Source organism: Lethenteron reissneri, chromosome 35, assembly GCF_015708825.2.
Source record: "Lethenteron reissneri isolate LAM-NWPU_2019-01 chromosome 35, ASM1570882v1, whole genome shotgun sequence".
In the NCBI taxonomy this organism is placed as follows: domain Eukaryota; kingdom Metazoa; phylum Chordata; class Hyperoartia; order Petromyzontiformes; family Petromyzontidae; genus Lethenteron; species Lethenteron reissneri.
Window position 1 is genome coordinate 2,821,607 of NC_083813.1, and position 21,425 is coordinate 2,843,031.

The 21,425-nt window shown below is 47.9% G+C and overlaps 1 protein-coding gene across 3 annotated transcripts in view; it reads right to left on the reverse strand.

Annotated features, from left to right (window-relative positions):
* Positions 1-9,956: 9,956 nt before the first annotated feature.
* Positions 9,957-21,425, reverse strand: part of GALNS (galactosamine (N-acetyl)-6-sulfatase) — a 38,686-nt gene continuing 27,217 nt past the window's right edge. For all 3 annotated transcript variants that reach the window (XM_061565564.1, XM_061565565.1, XM_061565567.1), the window contains exons 11-15: positions 20,838-20,974; positions 19,265-19,367; positions 18,135-18,256; positions 16,910-17,027; positions 9,957-14,880 (exon numbers count right to left, since the gene is read on the reverse strand). In XM_061565564.1, coding sequence (XP_061421548.1) covers positions 14,794-14,880; positions 16,910-17,027; positions 18,135-18,256; positions 19,265-19,367; positions 20,838-20,974 — 567 coding nt within the window. In that variant the 3' untranslated portion in view covers positions 9,957-14,793. The remainder of the gene's footprint in view (positions 14,881-16,909; positions 17,028-18,134; positions 18,257-19,264; positions 19,368-20,837; positions 20,975-21,425) is intronic.

A 21,425-nucleotide genomic window follows, 5' to 3' on the forward strand; every position in this document is an offset into this window, starting at 1 on the left:
CCACCACAATGCATTTCGGCTCATGAAATTTTACTGTTTTTAACGAATTCGAAAAAAAATCTTCAGTGCTGCCCCTGACTAGTGACGAATTGGCCACGTTCTGTTTACGTGGCAACCCTTACTAGTTGGCTGTGTCGGGTGGTGGCGGGTTTTAACGATACATTTATATTTACATGATCTAACCAGAAAACCTCTATTATGGATATATCTCTTTACTTTGTCCACAGATGCCCCCCCCCACCGCCCACAGATTATACGCAGGAAAGACGGAACAAGATGAAGACGTGTTCACATAGTAGCTACAAACAGACTGGTGTAAACATGAAGAGAGACACATGCGTGGTTGTGTGTGTGCTTCGGGTCTTGTCGGTTTCTTTGCTCGTGATGTGTGTAACATGACAATCGTATTTATAGCAGCAATAAAATCGGGTCTGGATACGCTGTGCAGACATCAGAGCCACGTGCAACATTATTTGCGCAGTAACCTCGAAAGCAAAACCGCAAAGATTAGCGCATTATCCTCCAGGGGACTATCTCTTGGTGGCCAGGTAGCTCCGAGAACTAATGCCTCCGTGAGAAGGCAGCACTAATCCAAAGCCAATAAGATTATGGGGTTTGAATTTGAGCAGCTGACCATGATGATGTGCATGGAGATTAAAAAATATTCTCACCACCATCTTCACGAACACCGGATTACAACGTAAACGTATATACACAGTACAGCCCATAGTATAACATTTCAGGCAAACACGTTTCTTTTTTGCGTGGTCAAATGTTATCTTGCCATGTATTAGGCTACTACCGTGTATGTGTTTATCTTGCGAGGGTTCATGCTGAGGTGTGTTAGACCATTGATTGGCCACAGTAGCGTCGGGCGAATGTGCAGGTTCCATCAGAGTCACCTGCCTCGCCATCGCACTTAGACGGTCACTGCATCGCGCGCCGTCTGGAACGCTCTCCCTTCAGATATTAGGAAGCCACTGGAGCGATTAACTTTCAAATATATAGACTTGAAAGCTCGTTTCTTTCTAACTGCGTTTTGTGTTCGGTTTGTTGTCCTTCCCCCCGCACCTCCGATTAGCACGGTTGGCTACGTACGGTGCGAAAGAAGTTCACCACTGAGCCTGGGTTAGACTGCGGGCAGCTACCTGTGATCTAACTCGGTTCTCCAGTGAAGATAGGTGATTGCTTCAACTTCCGAGCAAACGATGACTGGATAACAAAAACGTAATATTACAATGGGATTTGTACTTGATTCGGCTAAATTGCGGCTTTGAGAATTAACAACGTCTATCCGTCACGTGATGAGCGTCACCGTCTGCAGCGGGTTGTGCCGGAAAGTGCTGCCCTCGAGCATGAGGTGCACTTTGAAGGGATCTCCGACGTAGTTCTGTGATATCTGCTAGTGCGGACCATTCTTTAACGCGGGGATGATGCACCACTCGGCGAGGGCTCTGAACGGTTTCCTCGCCTCACGTCACGATGCCAATTCCACCATCAGGAGAAGATTGGTATGTAAAAAAAAGAGTAAACATTTACACCAAGTCAAACTAGACTAAACTAAACTCTACACACAGCTACAACGGGGGGGGGGGGGGGGTGTTTCCACGGTACATGTCTGTGGTTATTCCTGTGATTATTTGTCGGCCCACAATCAATGGAGTGCCCAATGTCCTCCAGGGGTCTGTCAAGCACAGCCACTGCAGTGGCCACACGGTTCGTTCTTGGACAATGAAGATGACGCAGTGAGAATTTCCCATTGCAGACGTGGGCCCCATCAAACAAAGTGCAAAAGTACGCACGTGTTTGTTTTGTCTGTTTTGAGCAGTCGTTGGCAATCAGACATTAAAAAACGCAATGTTCTTTATAAATTCGTTTGAGCTCAAGTAAGAGCTCACGCACGGGCAGAATCCCCTGGGCCAACGATTTCTCTCTCTCCCTCTGTCTGTCTCATCACGGGGTTTCATCTGGAAGGATGTGCATCCTGAGCAGGCCGGCTGAACACAGCAGGAAACATGTTTGCTTCAGTTGTTAAAGGATCGTAGTGGGGGGGGGGGGGGGGGGATGTGGAATGCAGGATTGTGTTGGTTCAAGATTCACAGAGAGCCAGTAAGCTCTATAGAAATAATGTTTTATCATCATCATTTGCAACATCATCTGCGGAAAAATGACCATTAGTAGCAGCATTATATTCTTGTTTCTTTCGGTAAAGTCACGTAGATAGAAAATAAAATTCTAAAAGCAAAAACCCACGACGTTTCGATCACAACACAAGCGTCTTCATCAGGCGGAGCAAAAAGAGGGGGCAAGCCTCCACATGCAACTGAGCAAAGCTGAAAAGATATTATGGTTATGTGGAAACCCTCCCCGTAGAGGCGGTTACATGTTTTACTTAAAAAGTCTACGTGACTTTACCGAAAGAGCCAAGAAATCCTGCAGTCACGAAAGTTTCAAGGCAAAGTATCAGCATTCATCGGTTAGTCTGGGGTATCATCGTTCATACCCCAAGGAAATAGAGTTGATAGTTAAATCTCTGCACCTGCTCAATGTTGTTGTTTTTTGCAGGGAATTACCTCAGAGCACCATCTGCTATTAAGCAGACATTAAACACCCAGCGGTAAAAGCGTGTATAGATGTGCCACTGGCATCGCAGCCAAAATGACAAATTAACCGCAGTAATGTGGCATTAACACCACTGCAATAGAATAAGGAACAGGTGCACTGCCTAATGCCTGTAACAACACGAGGAGGACTGTACAACAATCGAATTCATAGTGAATGATAATATGGAACACGACTTTTTGTTCCTGGGTAGTAAGTGTTATTTTCTAATTGCTTATGCCTCAAAAGTACAGAAAATGGCTATTATTCCCCACAAACTTTGCTTTTGTGACAAAGACTTTACGTGAAGAAATGACACAAATGCACACGTTTTCTCATTGAAAATAGGTACATTTCAAAATATCACTGTCCTTGTCACAAAAGCAAAGTTTGTGGGGAATAATAGCAATTTTCTGTACTTTTGAGGCATAAGCAATGAGAAAATAACACTTACTACTCAGGAACAAAACATGTTTTTTGTTACACAGTATTATATATAATCAGGCCGATTGGCTCTGTGAGAGGGCGCTCAACTTGGTGGGAAGGTTGCAAGTTAAAATCCCATTTGGGGTGTAAACTTCAGCCATCATCCCTACAAGGTGGTTAAAATAGGTACCAATTTGTGAGAAGTCAACAATAGTTGTCCGATACAGAGGCTGATCCCTTCCATAGCAATGTGGGAATTATATCACTAGCTTTGGAGCCACCAATGGAAATGAACACCACCCCAATGATGGCTGGTGATGGAAACACTTTGACTGGACTTTAAAAGGTACAAATCACCATCCGAATTGTCAAGAATACCGCCTACGGATAAAATGACAAACAGTATACAAAATAATGATATTAATTCGGTGCATTTACGTTGTAAAATAAAGTGTCGATTAAGCATTTCAAAAGAATAAATGAAGTTGAATTTTCTGTTCCCTCCGATGTCTGTCCCGAGAGAAGCACAATAAGTTGTCATCAGTGATCATCACATGGCATCATTCAAGGTGAGACTGTCTCTGCTGAAATGAGTAATGCAATGGTGCTCCGCTCCATTGTTGACATTCCACTTACCTCTGGTAGAGAGTCCAGTCTAGCCATAGTGAAAACGCTGTTAACGTCCTACAAAGTGCGACCCATAGGTGTCATGGGTTGGGTCAACCCCCTGTCAGAATTAGTCATTGTAATAAATATATGCTAGCCTTTTGCCCATCCTAGGACAGGTGTATTTCAGTAATCCGGCAAAAACTACCCCCTAGCTCCTTGTTGGTGCCGGACAGCAACGCTGTGGTAGGCAGTGCCGTGGGGGGAGGGCCTATTTAGATTGGCCATTCCCCTCATGGCATTTGTAACCACCACAGCGGCCAAATGGGGGTTCTGGACAGGTGCGAGGGGATGGTAACCCCTCGGTACCACCTGGATCTCTGTGGTATTCAGGAGTTCCGGTTGACCGGCTCTGGCTCCTGCCACTATGAGGGGTGGACAATCCTCGACTCGGGGCAGGAGACTGCTAAACAATATGGAGTGGTTCTTCTGAACAAAAGAATGAAGGGGGCATGGGAGCGTGGCGGTGAGGTGTGGGAAGCTGTAAGCCCCAGGCTACTTTGGGCTCGCCTTCCCATCAACCAGAGGCGAGGAGTGGTGGTCATGGTTACTTATGCCCCCACCGTAGACGAACATCCATGGAGGGATGCAGGCAAGGCTGATGAATTAGATGCCTTCTATGACCTCCTGTCACAGGTGCTAGGTAAAGTGGCGCCTCGGGATAGAGTCATCTTGTTGGGTGACTTCAATGCCCGAGTTGGTCATGATGCTGGCACCTGGTCTGGAGTGATTGGAAGGCATGAGCCAGATCAGCTCAATAATAACGGCAGGAGGCTGCAAGATTTTTGTGCAGCCCATGGGCTTATAATTACCAACACGCTGTTCCGGCATCGGCGTATCCACACAACATCATGGATGCATGCCGGGTCTAAGCAAGAACATCTGCTGGACTACATAGTGATGGAACAGCGAATGCAGGCCCATGTCCTTGACACCAGGACCTACCGTGGAGCTGATCTGCCCACTGACCATCGACTTGTCATCTGTAAGATGCGCCTGCCATTCTTCCACTCCGGTGGTGGGTATACACCCAGGACCCCATTCAAACTCATAGTGGCATGGTCTCAGCTAGCTGGTGAAAGTTGCAAGCGAGAATTTCATTATTGCTTGCAGCTGGGGTTGGCATTGTCCCCCACTCCTACTGATGTCGAGGGGAAATGGGCGAGATTTAGGACTGTGGCTCATGCAGCTGCAATGGCTGCTTTAGGTACATGGTTCAGACCTCCCCAGAGACCCTGGCTGACAGAGGAGTTGTTTAGGCTGGCTGAGAAAAAGCGACAGGTCCACTCTCATCGGCTACAGCATCCTACGTCGGAGAATGAGGAGGCTTACCGCAGCCTTCGCTCGGAGATTCGGAGGGCCATGAGGCGCTGCAAGGATGGGTGGTGATCGCGGGTTTCTGGGGAGATGGAGTCTGCCTCAATGGCCCACGATCACAAATCACTCTTTAACTCCATCAAAAAGTAACCTGCAGCGCCATACCTATTACCATCATTGGAGAAAAGAACGGTGATCCAATCTCTGACCCCCAGGAAAGGGTTGCAGATTTGCTGAGCATTTACATGAGGTCCTGGAGGAGGGGAAATCTCTCAGCCTGGAAAACAATGTGAGACAAAATGGGGATGACCCTGCTGAGGCTGCGATGCCTCAAATATTGGATGAAGTCACCCCCTGTGAGTGGCTGGCTGAGGTTCCATCTGTTGAGGAAGTATTGAAGGCGATTCGGAGTCTGAGACCAGGAAAGGCACCGGGCAGAGATGATTTCCCAAGAGAAATGCTAAGGGAGGGTGGCATTTGTGCACAGACTGCCCTACATGACATCACAACAACAGTCTGGACCACTGGACGGGTTCCGCAGGATTGGAAGGATGCCCTGGTGGTCCCCCTCTTTAAGAAGGGGGGACCGCACAGACTGTAACAACTACAGGGACATCTCACTCCTCAGTGTGCCGGGAAAGGTCCTGGCAAGAATTATTCAACATCGCCTTGCTAGGCACGCTGAGGAGAGGCTTGCGGAGCCCCAATGCAGTTTCAGGAAAGGGCGGTCCTGCACAGATGCCATATTTTCTGTCCGTCTGCTACAACAGAGGTGTAGGGAATTCCAACAAGACCTACATCAGAGGAGCGATATCAGAGAAGTGATATCAGAGAAGTGATATCTGATGGGAAATCTTGAAAGTAACTTCTTATCCACACTCAGGGGCACTGCACTTTCCCATGTGCCATGGTGCACAGAGCAACGTTCGTCCCATGGCAGTCAGACCAAAGGTTGTGTGGATATTTCCTCCATAAATGGAAGATCAGGGACTCTGCCAAACTGCAAATGCGGTGAGGTGCAAACCATCAGGGCGCACATCACTGATGACTGCCACACTCTGGTGGAACAAGCTGACTATTCTACTCAGCTACCACCCAGGATGCCGTGGAATGGCTCACCACATGAACAATACATCGGTAGCCTGTTGCTTTTATCAAACGTACCACGAACCTGATGACTGATCCATAGTTACATGTCGAGCAAAATCTGCATGCATTGGGTTCTGCCATCATCACATGAAACCAAACTGCTAACACCATCATTCCCACTGTGCTTGTACAGGAACACAGGACAATACGCTGCATATCCGACCGCCATATATCTACCTTGACCAATTAACCGGCCACACTCAGAACGGTATTTCTGCAGGGTCCAAACTGTCGTTGTCTATGGATGTTGACAAATCTGACATTTTCACGAACAGTGATGCGTTCTTAATTTTGCGAACATTTACTCGCTTTTAAAGTGCATTCAGGAATTTCCATAGATGTTCACATATCTGACCTTTGTACTGTAAGTTTTACACATCTTTCAAATGAAGGTACAACAACAACCAACATTCGCCACTGAGTGCCGGTGCCGTCACCACGGCGCTTGCGCCAGGCCATGTGCACTTTAAGGCCACGTGAAGTGTCGAACACCCGCTGGCAGGAGTTCACGGGACAGACCCGGTGCCATGGGTTGACTTACTGAGATGACTGGACGATGCACCACCCGTGCCCCTGACTATGCCAACTTGCTGTAGCCACCCGGCGCTCCGATCGTTGTTGTGAAGCGTCCCTCCTCTGCGCTCCGTTGTTGCTGGAGGTCGACTGCCTCCAACTGCCCAGATGCTTCCTTCATGAGCTTCCTCCACAGAGGCCGATCTTGACACCGTTTGCACTAGTAATATGCAAGTCCACTCCGTTCCACATCCTCTCGTGCCACATCATTCCATCTCTTCTCTCGCCCGTGCCGCGCCCGTTTAACTCCCTAAACGGGAGCGGCACCTTGCCATTAATAATGGTACAGTACCATTATCAAAGCCAGAGGAGTCAACCTGTCTTCAGGAAGGAGGCATTTGATTACACGTTTGAAACGTGGTCATAATATGGGGTTACAGGGTCCCTGCGTGTGAGGCTCTGAACACAGTGGCTTGTCACTCGTAAAACACGTGACTACACTCCAACGCTGAAAGTTTCACATTTGGCCCACAAATGTGGGCTGCATAAAAATCAACAACAAAAAAACCTCATTTGGCCCCAATCGAAATTCAAGAGGGAAAAAAAGCAGTCGCAGCTTCATATAGAAGCCAGCGGGAAGTTTCGAAATGAAGAGCACTTGTGACATTGGGAGAGAGAGAAGAAAATAAATCAAGAGGACAAAAGAAGACGTTTCTGTCTGGGTAGTTAAGGGTCTGTTTGCGAGGGACGAGAGGGGAGGGGTGAGTGAAGTAAAAGGATAGAGGGGAGAAGGGGTGGGCGCGGACTGCGCTTTGGCACAAACGCAGTGAGTGTGCAATGGGCAACCCCTTTGAGGAGGCTTACTTATCACACGTGACCAAAAGCAGGAAACCGCCACGCTAATCCCACCTCAAAACCCGCGGGTTCCTCTTCCAGCACTGGCAGGACGGCGGGATACATCAAAGTAGCCCAGAGGAGCGAGAGGCAGGAAACAGACAACAAAGCGGTGAAGGGGCTGCCCCATCCACCCAACATCCCCAGTCAGTCGTTCTGTTTCCATCTGCACAGAGAGTCGTGCCCAACGTGTTTCACGATGTGGTGCTGGTTCGAATCTTGAGCTATCAGCTCCTCATGGAAAGGTGCTTCCGGTGTTGTTGTTGTTGTTGCTGTTTCGTAAAGTCCTTTTGTTTACACCATTTGAACCTCATTTGCCAGTAGCAAAATATGACAGTTGGTTTTTTACCCTTTTATCTGGCAACAAAACTGACACCTTTTTTACAAGGAGTCATGTTTGCATTGAGCACAATACCTGCGGTCATAATGCAAACAAAAGCATAACTCTGATAATGTATGCACTGTCCTTGAAATTGATTGGTCCACACCCGAGACAGCTTTCTTTAGAGCCTGGTCTCACATGGTGTTAGACCAGATGACGCCAAAAGGCGCACAACTCAAGGACAATGCACCATCAGAGTATGAGAGCTCGGGGTAAGCATTTACACCATTGGAACCTAATTTGCTAGATAAAAGGGTAAAAAAAACAATTATCATCCTTTTGTATATTCGAAGTGCTGCACGCGAGTGTGTTTGGGAGGTGGGCAGGGGAGGCACATCTTTGGCGGAGTGGTTCGTGCACTGGGCTATTGTAATCCGGGTCACCTGGGTTTCAACGCTGGCCATGTACATTATTGGCAATTGGTATCTGGACCTGGGCAGGGCCATCCCTTTAACTAACTCAGCCAAACGTACCTGCTGGTGTTGTGTGTGCAAACACGAGGGCACTGTGAAGACACATATGCCTAGGAATTGATGTTTTTACTAAATTTTCCTTACAAGAATCCGGGTAAGACGTATGGGTTTACAGGTATGATATGGTGCTCTAACAGAACGTTGATATATATATTATAATGACAATGGAGAGGGGTCTTTTGTCTAGATGTTCGCACGACCACAATCTCTGTGACACGAAGTTCATCTCCTAACCATTCACATCATCAGAACATGAGATTGTATTTAAACTTTGGCCTGTGCCTCCGTTCGCAAAACAAGACAATAATTTTAATACACAATATTGTGTGACATCATCATTGGAGAGACCAAGGGGGCTATGCGTAATGATGCCCTCCCCTCTCTCAATACCCACCGTGGCCTCGTAACTGACCTTGGGCAGAATGCACCTTTGCAGGGCATAAGTCTGGAGGCGGTGCGGCATGCAGGATGAAATGTTGTGTGTAGGTAAAGATTACACTTTGAAAACTTTACATGACATTTAGTGCAAATGTTGGCTCAATTGCTCTGTTGTAAACTAACAGATAAAGTCTCTGTAATTTGTTCCCACGTTCTTCTCAAACATTGCCAAGTCACTTGACGGATGTAATTGGTTAACATCGTTTTAAATGGGGGCATACTCAGGAGTTGTGGGTGTATGACAATGTTAAACAACCTTGAAACAAATGTTAATCGGTGATCAGAATGAGCAATGATGCAATCTGCTGTTGTCTATCATTGTGGCGAAATGGGAATTCATGTAAGAGTTATTGTAAATATTACGTCAATATGAGTGTTTAACAGGGGATTGAGTTCACCAATAAAACACCCCTCACTTAGAACATGGGTATGGATCTACCCATAAGACACCCCTCACGTATGAACATAGCATGGTCAGATAGATAAAACACCCCTCACCTAGAACACGGGAATGGTTCAACCTATAACACACCCCTGACGAAGGGCACAGAAGTGGTACGGCCGATATTGCGTGACTAAGCCGTGTGGAGGAGAGAGGCGAGGCATTTTCTCAAAGAAGAATCCTTTTGATATTTGGGCTATGAGGACAGGCGTAAGTAGTTTAATTTAATACAGTAATTGTAATATGAAAAGTGTTATTGCACAAAGAATGCATATAATGGGGGAAACTGTGCCGTGTACTTATATAGCAACAAAATGTTGATTACGATTTAAAATATTACACCAAAAGATGCATACATTGGGTGAATAATTTATTAGGGAAAAGTTATGTTCATGTGTTAAGATGTTGATTCTATCTGGAAGTGATTCCCAACAGATAGTATGAGGATGTAATTGGAAAAAGTAGTCGGCTTAATATTGTGGGAAGAGGAATGTTGAAAGATGTAATGGGGCTCTGTACAAGTGTGATGACTCTCGGACAACACGAACTGTGGAGGGTCGCTTTATTTCTTATTAAGGGTGCTTCACGCATATAACTTATCCAGAGATGGCACGCAGATAACTTGGGCCAGGGATGGCACGCAAGTGATGACGACGCGAAGACAGTCGACCCCGATCCAACGGCAGCCCCGAACCTTGCCTCTCGCCTCCTTTTATCCCCCGGCGTGGCCCTCACTCCGCGCCCAACCACGCCCCCATTCTCGAACTCCCTGGCCCGTTCCCGAACTTCCCAGATGACCTCCCCCTTGTAACAACTCGGCCTCTATTAATATCAACCCCTGTAATTACTACTCGTGACCGCTAGGCCACGCACTGTCCCTGCACCCGCAGTCACCACACACGCACTGTCTCTACGTGAGAATTTTTTATTCCGATCAACTATTTGGGACATGGTGCGCTTCATTGTCACAGCTGCACTGTGTGGAGCAGAAGCCAATGAACGAGAGTCTGAAAGGGAGGTGGTGACTGCCGAGAGCGTCATCAGGAGCCGTCAGGCCATGCGAAAGGACTTAAAAGAGGGCTTCCCCTATTCACAGGAAGAGGGCCATTGGGTTTCCTGCTCATCTTTAGGATGCCCAAAAATCCATTCCACGACTGCAAATATGGCTGTCTTGGTAGCAACTACGTCGTTGTTACAGATACAATGAAAGTTGCGTCACTGTCTTGTGTGAACTCACAGCAGAGGAGTGAGGTGTGCAAAACTGGAGTGTTGATTTGCTGTCAAGCATAGAGAGGTTTCACGTGAAATCGTTGTCCCACGGAGTTCTTGATTCCTGTTGTTCATACTTGATGTTTTATGAGATAAACGGCTGTTGGATTACAAGTGCATCCACGTTGACATTACTGCGTTAGGGGATTGTAAGTCAAGCTACTCTTAACAGAAACATGGAGCTACTGAATTTATGTCTGTTACCTGTCGACCCACGCTTTTGTTATAACCTTGCCACAACTGGCAAAGTGTGTACCCGGGGGCATGGATGATGGGTCAAGCGCACGGAGCCACGGCCCCCACTTTCAAAGTGAAAGGCCATCGTTTATGGCTTCAGCACAGGAAAGATCTGGCGCATTTTAAACTTGTCGTGGAAATGAGGCATGAGGTACTATTGGGAAAAAAAATTAGGAGGGGAAAAAAAAACTTGGTGTTCTGCCTAAAAAGCATGTTTTGTGGCTTGGACCTTATGGGCCAGACCATTGGTCCGCACACTAAGTCATCCCCTTCTGTTTAGAACGGCATTCTGTTTTGCTCCTCCCTCATGCTTCTTGCCTTGACCCCCAGTGCATTGCCAGGTCTTTTTTTCTCTAAAGGGAAAAACTCGCATCTGTGAGAGCCATTAAGAGAAAACACACATATGTGCCTGTGTGTGTATGCGTGGAATCCATTACTGAAGTTATATCCTTGTTTTGAGCTGATACTTTGTTTTCATCATCGGCATAATCGTCCCTGCACTTTCATAAATGGGTCTCATTGAATATAACAAATGTTATTCACATGTAATGCATGAAATGGATACAACCAGACAGGAGCGACTGATATTTAGCCCTGCTGTTTAGGACTCTTGATAAATTACCTTAGTTGACTGCCCTCAAGGTGGCACAATTCTTTTGACCTCAGCGAGATGATGGCCCGAGTTGATCCGCAACAAGAAATTAAAATTGCAACATTCTAACTGCGAGTCAAAGCGATCTAACCAAGAATCCCGGGCATCCTGAATGTGTCCTCATTTAACTTAGTTTGTAGTGGCCCATGGCTCTTTGAAACTCCGACAGCAGAGAAGCAACCACGGCAATACTGTCAATCCACTGCTGAATGATGGCTTCCCTGTGTCGCATTGGTCAGATGAATTTGGGCCCAAGTTCACCATTTTGGTCTTTGAGGGTTGGTCAAGGGGGGCCAGGTCAGGTCCAGGTATTACTCACAATGGATGTTGGTCAATCAACGACCAAGAGTGGCACAACACACGAGGGATTGGTGGGGCCAAACCATGGGCAAGAGCCTTTGTCTCTCCAATATTGATGTCTCTATTAAATCGCTGCACCAGGTGTTAATTTAAGGCTGAGCTGACCTAGCAAGAGGCATGGAACAGGTTCTTCACATGCCAAGTTCCACTGACGCAGTGCAAAAACCCAGGCCGTCAGGATCGTAGTGGAGTGTGCTAGTTCCTACGCCCCACTCCCACACTGCACAGACACAGACCCACACACACACAGACACGCACACTAAGCTCTCAGGAAGTCACACACTCATGCCAGCACATGGAGCACTGTCCAAAAATTCCTAGAATAACTTGGACAGTTGTGGTCAAGCAAACGTAAGTCAAGTGAGAAAACATAGAGTGCATGCCGATTTAAAATGTTTCTATATGCTCTATCCAGACAAAAACACGCACACACACACCAAGATTTCTCAATTTAGCTGGATTGATTGTTGAAGGCAAATGATATTTGTAAACACGTATTCAGACTGGTCGTGTGGGGTGCCGAGTTCAGAACCAAGTATGCACATGTTGACAAAACCATGAAGCCAGGCACTACTCTTTCTACGTTGAGGCCTCCTTAGAGCAAGCCCAACTGATGCTCATATACACCATTTACCACGATTTGAACATGGTTAGGAATTGAACTTTGCTTGCCAGGACTGTAACGCAGCACACGGACCAATACACCACGCACCGTTCTCAGAACGCACGCAATTCACCTATACCAATACAAAGACCACCGGCTTTGCCTTTATGGACTGTTGGGAGCAAGTAGTCTTGAAGAGCAACTATTAAGACCTACATGGTGTCAGCGGCGGCTCAGAGGTCAAGCGGTGAGCTGGCACCGTTCAAATCTGGGCATTCGCTCAAATGATCAAACCGAGTTCTTGAAGTCTAGAAAATTGACATCAGCCCAGTTACCAATGACTACACAAAAACCGACCAATAGTTTTATTTTTGCACTTCAGATTTGACTAAATTCAATCTCTTAGAACTACAATTCTGTTTTACTTTCATGCTACAATCTCATAGCAGAGCTTTGTGAGAAAGTGTGCCCTTTCAGAAGCCCTGTGGAAAATCTCTTCCATGCGCCTTATCTGACACGCGCAGTGAGGTTTCTCAATGGATTCTTTGTTTCATGACGTGATGCCAAAAACACAATGTGGAATACATGGCTAGAAAACGTGGGGGGAGGGGAGAGACCTACATGGCACAAGAGGGTAAGAGATGTGGCCAACACAACACACGGCCATGTCGCCTTCGTTTCCCCGGTGCTCATATGTCCACATGAAGCAGTTACTCGTTTCAAGTCTTTCAATTTACGTAGGGGGAGACCTATACTTATCCTAAAGTAATTCATATAGCGCCTTAACCAAGGAACTTTACAGAGAGTTAAGAATGGTACATATGCATGTAATGGTGGAGATGAGGTGAATGAAATAGATGAGAGGAAGCAATGGGCGAATCTGCGATTCGTGAATTCAGTGGAAACGAAATTGATGACAGTGATTGATGATGGATTGAATTAATGGGGAATGAGTGATAGCCATAGTTAGTTCTGATAGCACCACACACTATTTGCTGTGGAATGGAAATCACACTCGGGCCACCGCATTTGTAGCACGAAACCACTGCGCCCACGTTCCCCAAACAACAACAACCGCCATTCGCCACTAAGTGGCGGTGACGTCACCACGACGCTTGTGCCAGGCCATGTGCACCTTGTTCCCCAAACACACGCATGGCCACACACACGCACAGAGGCCATCCAGCCCTCCAGGATTGTACAGAAAAAAACCTCCAGCGCACACAGAATGAACGGCTGAAAAGCGTTTCGAACACACATCGGTTACGAATGCAGAGATACATGGCATGCCACCAACAGTAATATAACTGTACAGTTCAGAATGGAATGCCAGCAGAGCGGCGCATGGGAAACCAGGAGCTGAGCGAACGTGTCCCTATGTTTGGAAGACACTCGAAAATAACGCCACTAGGGCGCAGCTGCACAGGCATAGGCCAAAGATAGTTCAATGACTTTGGTGACCCGCAGCAAAGGACGCGTAGGAATGTAGTCTATAAACATTAGGAAGAGAGAGTTAATTTACAGTACTGGGCCTGGTCGTGGGAGGCAGGCAACGGTCCAAGTAGGAGGCTGCTTGCGAGGCCCCCCCCACCCCCCCCCCCGAGTCGCTTACGGAGGTCGTGACCGCCTGTCGCGAACCCTGAAGCGACCAAATCAAGAGGCTCAGGCACGCCCAGGCCAGGAGGTGTTCTTGCTGCTGCCAGCGTTAAAGGGGCCGACCTGGGAGAATGCATCCTGGGTACGATGGACAACTGAATGCGGTAATGGTGTCACCTGAAAAACTCTGGTTGGGGGGATGGCAATGGGAAATGACGACGACTACGCTTCCTGATGGCTCAGAATATTGGAGAGTGCGCGGACGACGTTCACAGAAACCCTTCAGTGTTTTTGTTTGGAGGGGAGGTTGCCCAGAGAAAGCCTTTCAAGGGGGATTTTGTCGAGATATTCAAATTTGGGATCTCGAATGCAAGAACAATGTTAAGACCAGGAAAACCGAAGAACGTTAAAGAAAGAAATGTAAAACCCAAGACTGAATATACAGGATTGTGCAAAGTGAGGTGGAACGAATCAGGACAGCTGTTTATGAAACGAGGATAGATGTCTGGAATCTAACCCAGGAACTCTGCAGGGCCAGATTAGTGCTCCAACCATGGAAACCACCCAGCTATCTCCAAACACACACTTTAATTACAGCCTGATTCATCCCAGGTCACCCTTGTGCAAGAGACTAATTATCCCAATAGGCTCTCCACCCTGTATGAGTAAAGACCACCGGTTGAAATGCCAATGCTGTATATATGAACCCTGCGAAGATCACACGAACAGCCTTCTATTGCACCAAGGCCTTGAGGTGCCAGCGTCGGAGATGTCCTAGTGAGGCCACTCGCACTTCTGTGGGCTGCTCTGCGGGGCTTTCAGGCACTTCTTCAGCAGCTCGCATCCGGGAGGTGCCCAATTCTGTGACACACATGCGCACAAAAATACAAAGATCCCCTGTTGTAGCCTAAACAGACTGTCGAGGCAAGTGCTGTTAGCGAGTAGCACCTACGAGGTGCTGGCACGGCACACGAGGGGGTGGGTGAGTGGCCAGCACCATGCCCGACTGCCTTTGTCTGCCTAGTGGCGATGTATACACACTGCACCAGGTTATAATTTGAGGCCGAGTCGGCCTAGGGGAGGCCCAGGACCGGTTCAGAGAGAAGATCGTCACTGGTGTTGGCCGTGGGTGGAAATCGAACTCGGGTCCACAGATTTGTAGTGCAGAGCGCACACAAACACGTGCACATGTAAACACACACATACACAAAAGCACACAGACACACACGCAGGTACACATTTTAGGCTGAGTTAATGTGGAGAAATCCCAAAAGCTAAATTCAGAAACCACTGCCCAATGGTGGTGTGGCTCCAATTCCAGGGACTGATTGCAGACTGCTGGGATGGAAACACAAGAGAGTGATGGTCGATGCCAAGAGGTACGGTGCGTCCCTGCAAACGCGTGCTCACGACACTGCTGGCGGAACAAAACTTCCACCACAGGGACCTCTACAGAGTCGTTGGTTTACTTCTATGTTGACCGCACACGTTGGAAGAGGTGGACATAGCTCAACAATTGTAACCACATTTTACCACGTCATACGTCACACCGCGATCGACCCATTTCTACTACTGGAAGGACAGAGGCAATGGGGGAGGCAGAATTAGGAAACTTGCACCATTGGTTCAGCTGCCGTGCCGGGAGATTGAGTTGGGCCTCCATCTGGGCCGCAAGTCCGGTGCGCGAAGCGTTAAAACACGGGCAGCTCCGTCTAAAAAAGGGCGCCCCTGTGTGGCGACAGTGCTCAAACACACAACGATGGGGACGCGCTCAGTGGTGGGCGAAGGGGCGCGATAAACTCGCAACTGCGTGGTGAGAGGGCAGCACCCAGTGGCTTTCTCTAGGTATAGGCAACGCTTTGTTTTAAAAACTATTGAGCTAACTCAATTATCTGGAGTAATTGGGGTAAGGGGAAAGAATGGCTTGACAAAACAAAAATACAGCTCATCCAAAACACGTGTGCATTTAGTTACACAAATATATTTGTTATTTAGGTATATAAATTGGGAGCGATTCTGTAAATTGGGGTGTACATTGGGAGTGAATACTCAAAATGTGATGCTGTATTTGTATTGCTTTTAACAATAATCGGTTTACTTGCTGACGTTTGCATCACGTGACAACCAAGTCACTGACCCGCGACGAGGGGCAGCTCCTGGGAATATGAGCGCAGGCATGACAGGCGCACATGAGCACAATTAAACCAAAACCTGGATAATCTGTCTTCAGATAATCAAGAGTTAACGGTACAGTAATTCTTGAATTTCTCTGAAATGAAACCGTTCGTATGTTTGGTATTCATGCCATTCTCATTGTGCGATGCTACCCATGAAGGTGCTATTGTTTTACAGGAAATAGTCTGCAGTAGTTTATCAGTTGGGGCCGATGATTGCTATGTGTTGATTCGTCATAATCGTCATAATCCATGGGGTGCAGATCGCCCGTTACGTGTTCACTGCATGTTTCGTCATTTGTTTCCACTTTCCTCTCTGTCTTGTGCCAATATGCTCAGGTAGTGCCACATCTTTCTGGCAACAACCTCTTCATGTCATCGTCAAGCCATTCTCTGTTAGGTCTTCCTCTCTGTGTTGAGTAATTTGCGGGAGACTTAAAATTCGTCAAAAAAATTGGACCACGAACGCCGGTTCGCTCGCCCGACACTTTTTTTGCGAATGTCACAACGTCTTTCACGCCCACCGCGAAGCAAGCGACGCGCCACTCACGGCTGGGACATCCTCGCCGTTAACCAGGGTGGCCACAAGGTTCCAACCGCGGACCTCTGCAACAAGCGAGCAGGACGGGCGACCGCTCGGGCCGTGATCCCGAGGCCGCCACAACCGCTGCGGAGAAAAAGCCGCGTCCCACCTAACAAGCAAGCGGCTATCTCACCATGACGGCAACGTCGCACACGTTTAGCTGGGGCTGCCCGGCTACGAGGTTCGTCCTGTGCTCCTCCACTGCCTCGGAGACGGTGGCGAGCGCCTCCTGATACTCTGCCTCGGTGGGGCTGCGAGAGAGAGGCAGGTTACAGGGCACAGGAGAAAACAATCCCCCCTCTGAGAATAGGTTTTCCCCTTTTTTCTGGCAACAAAACAGTTGTGTTAAGATGTTAAAACACCAAACTGAAACCTTTTACAAGGAATCATGTCTGCATTAACCACAATACTTGTGGCCAGAATGCAAAGAAATGAAGCTGTCTCTGGTGTGGACCAATCTGTTTCAAAGACAATGCATATATTTTTAGAGTTTTTTATTGTTTGCATTCTGACCACAAGTATTGTGGTTAATGCAGACATGATTCCTTGTAAAATATTTCAGTTTGGTGTTTTAACATCTTAACACAACTGTTTTGTTGCCAGAAAAAAGGGGAAAACCTATTCTCATATTTTGATACTGGCAAAGGAGGTCCCAATCCCCCCTCTCTCTTCGCTGCAGAGACTGCTCGTGATGCGTGCTGGTGGCGAGCACCCTGTCAAGGCGGGTCGCGACGGGCTGGTGTGGCTGTGGACAGCAATCAAGTGCAGCCACTCTTAGCTCCCAAGCGCCAACGCTCACCCATTCAAACTGCAGTGGGGCGCCACGGTGGCGAGATGTTAACTACCTCACCTGCTGTACAGGTGGTCGTGGGTTCGATCCCGACCCTGACACCTGTTGTATATTTGGAGTTTGCATGTTCTCCCCGTGGTCGCGTTGATTTTTATCTGGCTCCTCCAGTTTTTCCCTCCACATTTAGAGACGTGCGTTTAGTGTGTTGGGCCGCTATAAATTTCCACACAATAAGCCACTTTGTTGAGCTATCATTTGTGGCCAGGTCGCTTCTGAAAAAGAGCTACATAGCTCAGGTGGGACTTGCCTGCTAAAATTGCAATAGTTTAGTTTATAGCTTAAAATAGTTTAAGATTAGAAATTCTGCAGCCGAATGATGAAAGTGGGCAGTAGTTATACTAAGCAGTGCATGATTTGAGATTGGTGACCACAGTTTCACTGTGAGCTATTCTTAATCGCCCAGTTCAGTGTAGGACGAGACAGCTGAATCTGCTGCGTACTGTTCTGATGCGGTTCAATACGGACTATTGTTTGCGGGGTAAATTGAAAATGATGATGATGATGATACCTGATTGGATACTTTTCTCCAGGATCACGCCCAAGGTGGAAGATGAGGGGCAGGCTCGTGTGCTCCGTTTGGTTATGCGTCGTCACATCGTCAACATGTTGTCCTGGACAAAAGTTGACTCCCTAGCGAGACAGAGAGAGACAGCCAAGCACACACACACACACAGAGATACACAGACAGAATTAAGAGGAGATAATCCCTCCTACTCTGAATGCACAGCTTATAGACATCCTACTTGCTAGACTGTCTCCTAGAGTTAACTCATAGCCCTGTGTGACTCACCAACCCCGCCGCATCGCGGACATGCGCCTTCCCCTCCAGTTGAGAGTTGTTTGACGCTCGGGATGGATTCCCGATGTTCGGAATCCGAACAAAATCCCGAAAACGTGAAATCGCATTAAGTGACGTCACTTAAATGATGTCCCTTCTGTGCTAATGCTGTCCAAAAGCGGCACCGAGTGATTTCACCATTCCTTGCATTATCACATTTAGTTTGGTACATAATGCAAACGATCCAAAAATCTGAGAGAAAAATATATAAATTATGTTTAGAAATCTGGAAATCTGACATTTTTTATCTGAAACTCATCCCTACTCGATGCTCTGTCAAGCATGGAGGCATCTGTGTAGTCAGGTGATGCTGTGGTTCAAGCCCGTGGCTCACAATCATAAGATTACCAATTCAAATCCCATTTCAGGGTCAACTCAGCCCATAATCTCTCCCGGGTTAGCAAACTGAGCACTGCTGTGTGGGAAGTCAACCATACTAGGGAGAGACTGGCTCCTGCCAGGGGAATGTGAAATGTTTTCTGTGAGCACAGAGCCGCCAACAGAGATGACTCCTACACGACTTCCCATTAGAGAGGAGAGATAGACGCTTTGACATTCTAACTCGATTACGCGTGCAAGGGAATTAGAGACCATCAGCATATTTATTTATACTGGAAGAATCCAACGAGCTACACAGCTCTTATTTACAGACGTCCAGAATATTCAGTCAAAGATCCAACGGTGATCGCCCGAGCAAAACATCCGTGCGTAACTGGAATGAGGCAGAGCTGATTGTGACTTTTTTGACTTCCTTTCACTGGGGGAGGGCCCGAGGAGCGAGGTGGGGGGGGGGGTGACACCTGTTTAAATTCCTCCCAGGAGTTGCTCCACGTCCACAGGTGTGCCTTGTAGGCGCCACAGCGCACGGCCATCAGCTCATTGCCCCTGTAGTAGAACACGGGTCTGCAACAGTCGACAGCAGAAACACAGAGAGGCCGCCGTTGCAATGTGTTCGTCATTGCAAGGCACGCGGGCCACTGGCTGCCCCCTGGTGACCTTTAGTGCGGCCCCTGACGTGCGCTTTTACCTGTGGCAACACCACAGGAAGGAAAGAACAGTCGAGGTTGTAATGTGTGGATAAATAAAAAGTAGGGCAGAGCGGTGGAGAAAGGTGGCTTAAAGAAAGGGACAGAGGCAAACTACGCAAAGTTGCAGGTGGCTTTTGCGATTGCTTCTGAAAGTTGCGCAAAATATTAGAAAAGGGCCAGGTAAACGGGAAAAGGTAGAAATGCCGGGATGGAAGTCCCCAAGATAGACAAAGGAGGCACGGCTCAAGATGAGCAGCAGGAAGAAAGAATGGGCGACGGGCAGGATAGGGAGGAAGGGGAGAGAAGGAATCACTGGGCCAACAAGTCGGGAATGAGAAGGTGACTATAAGAGGGGAGGGAAGAGAGGGAGCGGAGCTTGCGTGGAGGGGAGCAGCGTCCGTTTTCACGGGGGGTGGGAGGTTGTTGTTTTTTTGCGGGAGGCTTGAGCTGGTTTAGATATAGAGAAGGGGTGGGTGCTTAAATTGAATTGAGGTTTAGTGGAGAAAACAAATCTGAACAAGACAGAGCAAGCGAGAATACAAGGGAGAAAAAAAATAACACGAAATTTCAGACATTGAATTGTACAGCCACCCCGGCTCGAGACAAATGAATTACATTGCTGGGGTGATGGATTATCACGTGCCTAAGTTACAGCCAAAAGAATGTTCATGTTTTACATTTCACGAAAGTTTACCAACATGTTATATCATGAAGTATAATTTAATACCAACCAATACACGCGTGACAAACACGTGTTGCTTTCCAACGGGACAACCCGAGCAAAGCAGCCACGCCCATTCTTGACTACGCACGCGTCACTTACACCTGTGTTGTCATCATTTACACTCGGCAGACGACGATATCGCAACAAACCCTGCCCCCTCTAGACTCCTCTGCGACTCGTTGGTGAATGGACCGGCGGCACCCAAGGATGCCCTGGTAATGTGGTGTTGCTGGCCCTGGCTGCCCCTGGGGCTGCCCATCGCTGTTGTTTAGTACTTGTTGTTGTTGTTGTTGGTGGTGCTTGGTCGTGGGTTGTGCCGCTCTCTGCCTGCGTTTTACTACCTCGACTGCCCCTTGCCCCATCCGCGACCTCCCACGCCCCCTCCTTCTACCCTCACGAAGCTTACTCTTTCGTTTTGTAAAGACTCTTGCAGATTTCATCCCCTGACAAAATTTGCTCAAAACTGGGTTTCACCTGTGTTCACCAATCACCACGTCCCTACGATTAGCACGGTTGGCGACGTACGGTGCAAAAGAAGTTCAACATACATACACCACCCAACCAATCAAGATAATTACCACGGGCAGATATCAATTCTTCGCTCCTAGCCGAGACGATCACCTGGGTATGGTCTGGTTGTTGAACAGCGCAGGGCTCAGGTCCAGGCCATCAAGCTGCCGGTCGGAGGGTGGCCTCAGCCCAGCGAGCGCCAGCCCGGTCACAAATAGGTCCATCACCGTGCCCAGCTGCCGACTCACCTGCGGCACAGCAAGCAGCACAACAGCCCGTGATGACGATGATGAGCGGCGGTGGCTCGCACAAACGTGCGTGCAGTGAAACTGGATGCACACAAGCACGGTCGGCCACATTCGTGTCATTATCCCTTTGCCGTTCCGAGATGTCTGCAAGTTGCCGGGTGGATTTCTCGTTCACCGCTGAATCTTGGAACGTACAAGCCGCTCAACACTAATTTCATTTAGAGAGGCGTAGCGCCGCTGTCTGAAAGACATTGTGCTCACCACAGAGAACTGTAGCGACATGACCACACTCTATGACAGCTGGCACCCAAGTGTGCCACATTCCCTCCCGCATGGCCTTTTTCTTCCGATTCTCTTCCAATGACGAAATAGGAAGCAATGAAATGTCATCAGAAAAATGGAATCGGAAGAAAAACTGATGACGTACACGCACGTCATCGGAATTGAAAAG